Below are 12,407 nucleotides of genomic sequence, written 5' to 3' on the forward strand. Positions count from 1 at the left end.
GAAATTAGAAAAACATTAAATGCATTTCTGTTGCCAGCAAAGAGAAAAGCAGGTTTATTCTAACTGCAAGAACGTTTCATTCTAAATCCAAGTTGTTGACATTTTTCACAGGGATTCTCTCTTCAGGCTTCTCATCACCAGCATGCAGCATTGTGTATTATATTCCAGTGGCCTTTTTTTTTTTCTTTTTTTTTTCATTCTCTTCAAACTAGTTTAAAAGAAAGATGGATTAGAGTTTCACATATTTAAATTGAAATAAACTTGTAGCAAGCAGGCTGGAATAGCTGCAGCTCTTTTACTTGTTCTGTTCTGTCACATCACGCAATATTTAAAGCCTATAATTAAGTTTTTACTTGAACTGTTGGGAGGCAAATACTGCCCCCAAGGTGGTAAAGGTTCCTGTCTGGGAAGGCTTCATCACAAACTGGCATATTTTGCAAACCAAAGGGTTGCAAAAAGAAGCTTCAAACTCTGTGAAGCCAAATAAAAGAGAAAGACAGTAGTTGCTTGAATAAAATGTGTTACCACTGTTAATCACATGCTATAACAGTGGCATTATGACTAGAGTTCTACAATAAACATAATGCTTACGTGATGTGGTAGTAATGGGATTAATATTAATTCAATTTTTACCAAAGTTCTTGAATACATCCCAAATTCAAATAATGTAGAATTTCAGTTAGTGAGTGTTTCCTAGTGAGGAGCTATAAAAGACTGCAATCAGATACAAGTTTTTTATTTTTCCTCTAAGAAAGGCACAGTAGGTTACCTTCCTATCACTCATGAGGATTATGTTTTTAAAGATCTGTATGGGAAAATACATGTGCTCGTTAATGAGTTATGTTCTTTTATATCATGCGGTGTTTTGAAAATGTACTTTTCTCTTAAAACCTTTTCATAAGGGGTAAGGTAGAAAACATGACATAAGGCTCAGATGATACAATTTTACACCATTACTAAATTTTAGTCAGAAACTTGATATTTTTACTCAGATATTTATAGATGTCTCCACTGGATTGAAATAAAAGAAATCTGTGTCTCAATGTAGTTATTTGCTAAACAAAGAAAACCAGCAATGCGAATATATAACCATGAAGCTTTCTGAAAGGAAGTATTTGAATTTCTTTTGTTTCTCATAATAGCATTTATTCTGAGCAGCTTTGGTTCGTCCCTTAGAAAGCTGACTTGTTTTATTCAGTGGTGCATTCTATTTCCTCGGGTAGGTTCCATGGGAAGACTTGCATTACCTCTTTGGTGAGGTCATGTACGGTGGCCACATCACTGATGCCTGGGACCGCAGGCTCTGCTGTATATATCTGCAAGAATTCACCAGCCCACCTGTGGTAAGAACTTTCATATATGCCTAAAGCTCTTGATTGTGTTCAACCTAAGAGAAACTCATTTTTCAGAAGTGGAGCCTTGCGGAGAAGACCACAAGCTTTCTTGTCTGTGCGGCCCCACTTGTAGCAAGGTCTTGTCTGGCTGGGGTGGAATAAATTCTCCAACTCGTAATGAGTACAATAATTCATCATGAGCAGATTTTGTCTGCAAGGATTTGTGACTTGGCATATTGCTTGTTTAAATGCTTTTGCAAGCACCCTTACTTGGCAACTTAAATTCAGTGTTTTGTAACACTGCTTGTATAGCCAGCTTAATGACATTAGGGGATAGTACACAGAGGTTTCCATTTTCCTAATAAAACTATTCTTTTCTAAGGTGCTGCTCTTTAGAAAGGTCTGGGTCGGCATAGGAAAGTATCTTTTATGGAACTGCACTTTAACCAACTTAACTTGATAGACTCACTAGTTACAGTAGTCCACAATGGGACTAGCCTCAAAACTTACATTTACTGTTTCTATGTTTTCTTCCTCGGAAAAAAAATAGAATGGAAATGTTATGCATTTCCTTGCATTTTCCTGTTTCCAAAATAGGGAAAATGGTTTGTAAGACCGTTTCTCATTTTCCACAACCCTCTCACATATCTGTTTTTGTAGCTTTGTCAGATTATCACCAGCTGATATATACTGAATTATTCTAATTTCACTATTGAGTTTTGGTCCTGGACAGCAGTGTATGTGGAGCATCCATGAGTCCAAGGTGCAAGATTGCCGAAGTTGCTTCTAATCATAAACAAATGTTAGAATTTTTGAGGATACAAAAATAAAATGTTACTTTAACTTTAGCTCTAAAAAGTCTCTCATGGTAACCACTTTAATCTCTATTCATATACATGCATTTATATAAAATGTGTATGTATATATAGGGGGGGTGTGTGTATGTATATATAAAAATAAAAAAAAAACAACTGGCTGCTTCTTCCAAGCTGCTGAACTAGTCACTTCAGAGAACTGATTGTACACAATTTGCTAAAAACAGCCAAGAGATTTTTCAAGTGCCCTTTCCAGACTTGTTATTTTTCATTGTCCAAAGGTAAAAAGCTTATTTGGGAGGGGAAAAAAAAAAAAAAGAAAATTAGCATGTTACTTGTGAGCAGGCCATTTGTGGAGCCTGGCTAACTTGGGGAAAGTGCACTTTTCACCCTTGGCGATGCGGCTGAAGCCTGCCTTTCGGCTGCGAGCGAGATGAGCTTGCTGGTGTCTCCTCGGTCCCTAACAAGTGGGTTTCCATATGTCAAAGAGCCACGCTCAGATGAAGGCAATTGGAAGTAACTGCTCAGAAGAAGATGCCCAAGAGTAAGTTGCCATGGAGATGGAAAGGCTAAACACCACTGTACTCCTGACCTCGGCAGAGGCTGATTTCTCCAAATGACAGCTGAGGTCACAGGGGCATGGTGGGAAGCTCATCCTGCCGGCTCTGGCTCTGCCTCTAGCCTATGGATAAGTAAAGAATTACTGCTTCCAGTTTAGGCAGTCCATTAACCTTCACAAGCCTGAACTTTCATTCAAATAATTGTAAAATAAGTATAGGTGGTGAAACCTGAGCAGAATCACTGCTATTTGTATGGCCTTTGGAAAGTTTAGGGACCCAACCCTGAGCGTGGATCCACTAGTATTTTAAACAGTGAGATATCTTTCCGAGCTTTTTGCCTTAATTGGAAAATGTTAGAGCCCCGAATTACCAGCAAAACCAGAGAATCAGTCATTGACCATCAGCCAAATGAATGCAAACAGGATGGCAATGTCTTTCATCAATGCTGGCGCTTTTTGTTCACTGGGGAGATTACCTTCTCTTTTACCTGCTTGCATTACTGATGAGTTATTTTAGCTATAAATTGATTCCACGAGGTGTGTTAGAATAAACCACTATAGGTCAGCTTTCCTATACCTCACCTGGGATCTATTGTAAGGACAGAAGGACGGTGAGTTCCCACTATGAAGCCCCATAACCTGCAGCCTCTCTCTGTGTGCATGACTCTCAGGAATACAGTAAAACCCGATTTAAGTGCCAGCAGAGAGACTGGTAAGTACAGATGGTCTGACAGAACTGATCTTCCACTCGAGATGAATAACAGAGGTTTTTTCAAAACCTCAGCACTACTTCAAAGTGGCGTCTTAAGACATAGCTTATTGTGGGTGAGGTTAGTGGTGCAGGTTCAGGCGCAGGTAAATGGCTGGTTGCAGAACCAAAATGACTTCAGAAATAAGTGCTTACTGGTGTTACTGTGAGCAGCAGCTTGTTGTTGACTGTTGTAAATGCCAAAAGCTGTTAAATTTTATTGTGATTTTGTGGAGTGGACCCTGCATTAGGAAGAAATAGCTCCTGTGAAAAGTGCCACTTAGAGCCAGAAATATTTTTCAGCAAAAACAACTTGCAAGTCTGGTTTAAATCCCAGACAGCTTTATGACAACGAGTTCAGAGTAACTCTTTGAATCCAGTGAAGTCCTTACAGCACAGGAGCTGGGGGAGCCTGGAAAATAAATGTGATATTGCTACAGCTTTTATTCTGTCCTATCATGAGTAGGAGGGCAGCCCACTGAGAGTACATCTCACCAAAGCCCTCTGTCTACCTACTTAATTCTTGACTTGCTCCACAGTCCTCAGTCTTACCTTTAACATGCTGACAGGGGTAGGGCCTGCCTGTTCTAGAGGAACAGTGCAGTTAATAGTATTCAGTTCAATACTGAGCTGATTGAGACCTTAACTTTTTCTGCTGTGAAAATTACCGCCACTGTCTCTCTCATTGAGGCCAAAGCAGCAGTACAAAACTCCACGCAAGATTCCTACATTTTGAGAGATGTAGTGGAATAGCTTGTTTTTCCTTTCTGTTCCAGCTCCTAGGTGTTAACAGCCAGGCAGAAGAGAAAGGAAGGGACATCAACACACAAAGAAATGTCCTAACTGGCAACCATTTCTGTGGAAAGTGAAATGGGATCACTGTTTCTGACAAGCTAAGATTGCTTGTATACTGACCTGTGCTATCCCATTTCCACACCCCACTTACCCATCTCTCCCTGTGACCTCTTTAAGGTTATTATGAGCGCAGTGTGTTTGTGCAAAACCCCTAAATAATGACACACTAAATAGAACTAATGTCATGGCTCATGTATTAGGATGGGGATTCAGGTGACTTGAGGCTCCAGTCCTGCCTCTCCCACAGGTGTCCTGTGTGATTCTGTCCTGTGTATCTCAGACTTTCATCTGCAGAATGGCATAATAATCTTTGCTTGTCTGCTGAGGGGATGCAGAAATTCAGTACTTAAAATACACTCACCTCAGTAGTGACAGTCCTTAAAATAAACTCAGAGCATCCTCATGAAGGAAGCAGCAACAGTATTTCAATACTGCAGAAAATGGGAATGTCAGAAAAGTGTGCAAGTAGTAACTGCTAAAAATAGTTTGGTAACCCTGTACCACTGTATCAGAACTTATAGATGTCATATTCATAGACTCCAGACAAATTTCTGAAACTTTGTAGATGCAGAATATTTCGAGAACTGATGACAGCATTATCAATAATATTATTGATTCTTTTACTGAAGCTTAAAGGGCACCAGGTTTCTTGGCCCCACCAAATTTGGATTATGCTGGATACCATAAATACATAGATGAAATGCTTCCATCTGAAAGCCCTGTACTATATGGACTGCACCCCAATGCTGAGATGGGATACTTGACAACAACGTCAGATAATCTCTTCAAAACTCTTTTGGAAATGCAACCCATGAATTCATTCGTAGAAGAGGGATCAGGCCAATCTGCAGAGGAAAAGGTAAAGTTCTTCATCTAGTGCATATTAATAACATGTGGAGCACACTTCTGACTGTGTTATTTCAGCAAGAGACTTCATTTCTAGGAAAAAAAAGGATGCATCAAATTAGCGAAGATCAGCTGAGTGTTAATAGCAGTGATGATAATGTGCTAGCCTGTGCAATGTTATGCACTAGGGAGGAATTTGGACCAGAAGAACATCTAACCTGTTATGCAGACCATTTCTTTTTCACCTTTGAATTTAATGTGAGGTAGGAAACAAGGTATGAATCTTTGTGTGCTTTTATAAACAAGTTCAGCAACACTAACTTAAAAAAGTTGCGGTTGGTTGAGCTGGTGAGTCTAGTCTTCACCCCTGTGCTTTGTTCCCATCTCCTGCATGATAAATCCCCTTTGGGTAGCTTCCCTGCTCCTTCCCACTTGCGCCGAGCATACAAAGTCCCTCCCAGCCCACAGTCCTGGCTTCCTTCTGCCACGTTCACAGCACAGCCTAGCAGTGATGTGTAAGGTCTCCACGTCAGGAAGAGCAGCCCAAGCACAGTGCTCTCCCACCGCTCCCCTTCCTGGGCCCTGGAGCTGAGCAGGAGCCATGTGCCTGCTCCAAGAGACTTCCCTTCCAAGCAGTGGCTGAGGAGGTTTTCAGGGCTTTTTAGTTTTGTGGTAGCCTGAAGAGGTGAAATCTGGGCAAGGAGGCTGTCTGACCACCTCTTAGCCTCAGCACCTCTCTTGTACCAAATCTGGAGTTTAGCAGAACAATAACATTAATACCTATAAGCTATCAGATGCTGGGCTGAAGGGTCCAACCCTAATACAACAATAAGCTTTGTCACTTAATATGGAGTTAACTGGGGCACTGTAGTTCTGTTCATAGTCAAGACATTTCAGACACCCAGGTATCTTAGTACAGCCAAACTGATTCCAGAAAAAGGTAAAAGACTGGGTTTTAAGCATGGAACAGCACTGGTGCTGTGCTTAATAGATTAAATGAATAAAGGATGAGTAGCAAAGGAAAATGTAATCAGAAATCTCAGCTAGTTCTGCTATCCGACCCTGCTGTCTTCTGCACCTTCCTTTCTGAGTGTAGACCTGAGAAACTATGTCCAGGTTCCCCAAAACCTGGCATATCTGAGACTGAGCCTTCAGCTTCTCAACCTTACCAGAGTTAATTAATTTCCCCCATGACTGCCACTCTTGTTCTGCAACTCTCCATCCCTTTCTTTACTCTCTTCTTTTCCTCTGGGCACTCCTTTTTTTTTTTCTTTTATCACCACCAGATCATGGAGATTTTGCGGGAGGGAATGTGACATCTCTGCATGCAAGTAGCCAAACAACACTTCATTTCCCGGGGGGAGCTTGTGCTTTTCACGTTCTGTTCCCATCCGCTTTAGGGAGTGTGGACAATTATATATGGCATTCATCATTAATTCTGCCAAAGCTAGGGCTGAAATGGAGACTGAGCTGTATTAATGTTGTGGTTTCAGTTCCTGCTCATTGAGTACTGTTATGAATTGTTCTTCATTTATGTTCTGTCTCAGTTCCAGAGCAGCCCTGCGGGGAGGGAGAGAGGCTCTTTTGGGGGGTGAGACATGTGGGCCTGTGCTGTATTTTACCTAATGCCCGAGACAGTAAGGACTGTGGGTGGTGGAGGGGGCAATGGAAGCTATAGGTACTACAGAAATACAAACTACTAATAAGGTTTGATTAAAAACCAAGGCAATCTCAGGGTACATCCTTGTAACAGCAGTCTTCCCAAGCCCAGGGGCGATTCATTGCTGGGCTTTGGGGGTCAATGTTACTTGAAAAGCTAAAGCTAAATAGAAGCTGCTAAGTGTTAACTGGTTTGCAGTCATTTCTCTCAATACTGCTGCCAAAGTCACAGCAAAGGTGGGGGAGCATCTCTGGTTTTAATCTGCCTAAGAAAATGCAATGTTTGCACTCTTCTGGAGAAGAAATCAGACTTGAAAGTAGAAGAGTCAAAAAGAGTTGATTGCAGTGATTTCTAATGGCTCTGGTTGTATTGACCTGGACAGATGAAGAATGTCCTGGATGATATTCTGGAGGTGCTTCCCGAGGAGTTTAACATGGCAGAAATCATGCAGAACACTACGGCCTGGAGCCCCTGTGCCCTTGTTTGCCCTCAAGAGTGTGAAAGCATGAACCTCCTCCTTTCAGAGATCCATAGGTCTCTTAAATAGCTGAACCTCGGTCTGAAGGCAAGTGACTTTTTTATTAACAGTACTGTTGCTCTTCTATGTATTTGGGGGCTTTTTGTTCCTTTTTTGGAAATGAAAAAATAGCTATTCTTTATGATGCCAGTATGCTTTTCATTTTTCTCCAAACAAAGGCGGAGTTGATGTTCTCTCCTCACATGCAAGTGCTGCAATCCGCACTCTTCTATGATGCTGTGCCAGACACATGGACTAGACTAGCCTATCTATTCACATACAGCTTTGCCCACTGGCAAGTACCCTAGAGTAACAGGGTTTAGCTACTATGCACAGAGCTATCCTAGTAATCTAAAATCAGCAGCTTTGTTCCATTTATTTTTTTTGTCCAAAATTTGTCTTAATCCAAGTCAGTTTTACTTTGAAGCGAGTTTTGCAGAAATGCTAAGCACTTTGCTAAAGTGAGGGCTCTGTCACCTCCCTTTGTCACAAGTGCTAGGGGTGTTCAGCATCTTGCAGGATTCCTTTTCCCCTACCCTGCCACCAGCAATATCCACTTGCAGGCAGTTAGATATAGATTAAATAGGTAGTGATTTTGGAAATTCCTCTGATACCTCATGGCAATGTATGCTGCAGTATGCCATTATTCAGAGTCTCTCTGTCAGACTGTGTTGTACTCCTGATTTGTACTTTGCTCTGGCTTATTGGAAGTTTAAATGCACCACTGAAGATGGCATCAGACAATTTGCATTTAAGCAGCCATGGACTGTTGTTACCAATTTTTGGCAGTTTCTGAAGGTGCGCTAATGTGACTAATGGTAATGTTCAGGTTTCTCCCCAAGACAAGAAGTTTTAGAGGATTGAGCATACTCACATTCTCTGTTGAGAGCAACCTGTCTCATGCTGATCACCTTCTACAATTGATTTTGGACATACCTACATCAGGAAAAGAACAAATTCCCCTAAACCTATGACCTTATACTTACATGAGGATATACTTTCTGGTTACTTCAGCCATGTACTTTCTCTATAGACAAAAGGACTCTTGAAGTCTGCAATTTATTTTGTCTAAAAATGTAGTACATACATATTAAGGCAGAAGCTATTGCTGCTTCTCTTTTAGGGTTACTGATCTTCTCATGTGGTATGGAGAACTTAACTTGACATCTGGACAGGGGACCTCATGCTGCCAGCAGTGGTGTGGCTTTCTGGCTTGTTCAATCCTCAGTCCTTTCTGACACGTAAACAGTGATGGTTGTAGGGAACCAGGCATATGGTTTCGCTGCCAGACATTTATTTTTTACCATAGGTATTAGCTATGTTTGTGATGCTGTTCGGAGAGTTAAGCACAGTTTAAATAAAAAGATAAAAATCAGCCAAATATTGGAACAACCATCTCCTGAAAGCAGGGGAAACAATCCAAACTCATCTTCAGTCTATTCAGAAGTGTGAAGACAAAGCAGCTAAGGAAATAAATAAAAGCTTGAATTTCCTAGTTTAAAAAAGGTTCAGAGTGCAAGTTTTCCTACCCTTATTATTTAACCAATTCAGCGTGTGTGTCATGGTACCATTCTGGTTTATTCCTGGTAACAGTTACCAGGCTAAGCAGAAAAAAAATCAATCTCCCTGTCCTCTTTGTGTAGTTGTTGCCACAGCAGGGGATGAACAATCTTCAGCAGTGTATTGATGTCTTACTTCTTGCCATGATCACAGCACATATGCATTTATTCTGAAGACCACATGAGAGCCAGGTAACAGTGTATCTCAAATTCTGCATGGCCACCAATGGCACTGAGATAATCCTTCACTAGCCTAGCAGAAAGGTGGCCAGGAGCTCCTCACAGGACACTTTGGCCAGGCTGCTGTCATTCCCTGGAGGAGATGGGCAGTGGGAGCCCAGGGGGCGTTTGCAGCCCAGACACTGAGGCCCCTCTCGCTGTACGTGGAAGCAGAAGGGGATGGGAGCCCGAGGGCTGGCAGGCAGCTCCTCTTCTCTCTGCTGCTCAAGTCGAGGTCCCCAACTGGTGCTCCTTTTGTGCCACAGGCATAGAGAAACCCCACTCTATTTTTCACTCCTTTTACTGCCTCTCTCCAAGCTTTCTCTTCTGGGCACTTCTTCCTATCAAGGGCTGGGGGGATGTAAGGACCACGCAGGCTAGAATAGATGTTAGCACAGGCTTGTTCCAAAGGGGGACTCGGCTGGGGAGAAGCGGTGTCTCTGAGTACAGACAGCAATGCAGTCTTGCTCCCCTGCTGGGGAGGGGAGGGGGTTGGTTTGGTCTGTACTGTGCAGAATGTTTTGTTTCCAAACAATTGCATTCATGCAGCTTTTTTGCCTTACATCAAATAATGGCCAAAGAAAAAAAAACCAAACCAAAACAAACCCAAGTCAGTCTCAGGCTTGAGCACAACTGGCCCAAGAGGGGCATGTTAACAGTTCTGACATTGAAATTACTGTCTGGATATTGAAAGTATTATTTTTTAAAGCTGTAATGCAGAGCATGTCATGCAAGAACAACTGGTCTTTGGATAAGGTGTGCTTGACTGCAGATGTTACCAAAAAGACCAAAGAAGATTATGGCCACCCACCACGGAAAGGAGCCTCTATCTGTGGACTTTTCATGGAAGGTAGGATATAAACCTACATTTGCTTGATCTCAGTAACCTAGTTCAGGGACTCTAGCTTCCTTCATTACGTAGGTAAGTTCCCTCAGGGGGTTGGACTAAAATATTATGATCCTATGAACAGCACCGCAGAAGTTTAGGAATGGGGGTGGATTGTTGGTGTTGGTCCACTGTGACTTTAAATTTCACACCAGCTTGGTGTCCTAATCACTGACTATACTTCATGCATTTAAATAACTGTTAATGGAGTCTGAACAAGGTCTGCGTTGTAGTAAAGCAGAAGCTCTAATCTAGTTCAGGTTCAGAAGCTTAAAGACTATTCCAGAGACACAAAATTTCACCCCACTACTGATCACCTGCTGCAGAATAGGGTTAGTAGTTACCAGGTGTTGGTAACCTTGATCAAGCCATCTACACAGTTACAGTTAAAAAACCAACCAACCAACCAACCAACCAACCAAAAAACACAGAAAAAGCTATTTTCAAACTCATCTTTCTCCTGTTTTTTCTTCCACCTTGGCAGAAAGTTGTCAGTTCTAAATAAACAGTTCTAAAGACCTCTGAATTTTTCATTTGCTAGGCCATAGTAGTTACAGGCCATTGAGGGGACATACCAAGAAGCAACAAAATACTTGAAAATCCTTATATTAGCATGAGGTATAATGACACACCTAAAAGTGGGTGATGTATAAGTATGACAAGAGTAGATTTTTCATCTGGGTTTCCAAGCAGTCAATTATTGCAGTAGCTGTAATATGGTTGTAGGCTGTCCCTGAATGGAAATCATGTTCATCTTTTGAGCTGCAATCCCTCTTTTAACAACTTTCAGAGAATAAACTGTACCTCGCGCTTTTGGAATTGTATTTTCCTGAGACTGAAGCATCTAGTTTAGGAATGACAACTAAAGCCCACAGTCAAAATGAGTTTTTAGTTTTAACTTAGAAAGGCTGTCAACTAAGTTACAGCTAATTAGAGGAAAGATGAATGACTCCAACAGGCAATTAGAGAAAGATCATCATTACTTGTACTCTTCATCAGGCCTGAATATAATAAAAGGAAAGCAATTCTTTTGGAAGGGAGCTGTTACTACAGCAGGTAAGCCCCAGGGGGAGAGTCAGGGTGAGGGACTGGAGCAATGATAAGCATGTCATTTGACTGATGCTTTTTGAAATGGAAGCCTGAATTTTTCAGAGGATTTTTTTTAAAACATCTGTCACTCAAAGGGCAATACTGTTCATTCCTCCTGTGGATATGAAGAAGGTATCGAGGAACCTTGTGAGCTGCAGTTTCTGTTTCTGTTGGTATTTGCAAATATAAACTTCCCAGTTGCTACATAAACACTCCTAAAATCCACAACAAGCATCTGCAACATTTTATATGCTAGTTTATGTTAGAAGAACACACAACAAAGTTAAATCCAGCAGCTTTCAGAAGGTGCACAGCCCTTCAGCAGCACAGAACTCATCTGTCTTAAACACACTGAAGTACAAACATATGTTAAATACTCCAGTGTAGTTTTCCACCTTTTGGAATACTTGATCATAAACTAGTGGAGAATTAGGAGAAGATCTGAGCACCTGACTTTGACAGGCACATTCAAGTCACATGCATACTCAAAAGTCCCAAGTGTAAGTAGCTTCCAGTCCCTGCTTTCAATAAAAGGGCATGCTGATGAAACCAGTAGTCCAGACCAGGCAGATACTATGTACTCATCTCCACATTCATATGAAGAGATGATGCACAACAGGCCAACAACAGTCTACACTAAATCTCTGTGTTCAAATGTAGCTTTAAGTATTTAGCAATAAGCAACTGTTTGTTTAAACCCAAATTATTCTCGTCTTGCACTACAGAACACCATGTAAACTATGTGCCTGCGTTTATTGCGGGTGCCAGGTGGGACATCCAGCTGGGACATCAAGTTGGGGACCATAGATGAAGCCTGGCTCAAGGAATTGCCTCCAGCAATGCCAGGGCTATTCCAGTGAATGTCCAGTTTATAAAGTCAAAAGCAGAGGGCAAGCTGACGTTTGGACTTTCAACCTGAAAAGCAAGGAGAAGCCAGCTAAATGGGTTCTGGTAGGAGTAGCTTTACTTGCAGCAGTTTAGTACTAAGCTTTCAATAGTATGCGCTGCTTTCTCAGTCTGCCTTGTAGTTAAAGCAAAAGGAGATAAATATTTTTCACAGTCAGCTGGAGTAGGAGATTTGCCTCACAAAAACACAATCCTTAGCATAACACTTATGTGCTCTATATTGCTATTTCTTCATGTGTCAGTGTTGTGTTCATACGTTTATAGAATAGAATCATAGAATCATTTAGGTTGGAAAAGACCTTCAAGATCATCGAGTCCAACCATCAACCATGCCCACTAAAACCATGTCCTGAAGTACCCCATCCACTCGCTTTTGAATACCTCCAGGAATGGTGACTCAACCACTTCCCTGGG

At 41.5% G+C, this 12,407-nt stretch overlaps 1 protein-coding gene across 1 annotated transcript in view; it reads left to right on the top strand.

The window, feature by feature from the left end:
* Positions 1-12,084, top strand: part of DNAH11 (dynein axonemal heavy chain 11) — a 162,381-nt gene extending 150,297 nt beyond the window's left edge. The window contains 9 exon segments of the mRNA XM_075041966.1: positions 1,224-1,343; positions 2,638-2,693; positions 4,948-5,170; positions 7,200-7,382; positions 7,514-7,633; positions 8,494-8,575; positions 9,822-9,962; positions 11,856-11,943; positions 11,945-12,084. Of these exon segments, the coding sequence (XP_074898067.1) occupies positions 1,224-1,343; positions 2,638-2,693; positions 4,948-5,170; positions 7,200-7,382; positions 7,514-7,633; positions 8,494-8,575; positions 9,822-9,962; positions 11,856-11,943; positions 11,945-12,068 (1,137 nt within the window). The 3' untranslated portion in view covers positions 12,069-12,084.
* The last annotated feature ends 323 nt before the right edge of the window (positions 12,085-12,407 follow it).

Source organism: Buteo buteo, chromosome 2 (assembly GCF_964188355.1).
Source record: "Buteo buteo chromosome 2, bButBut1.hap1.1, whole genome shotgun sequence".
NCBI classification, from domain to species: Eukaryota; Metazoa; Chordata; class Aves; order Accipitriformes; family Accipitridae; genus Buteo; species Buteo buteo.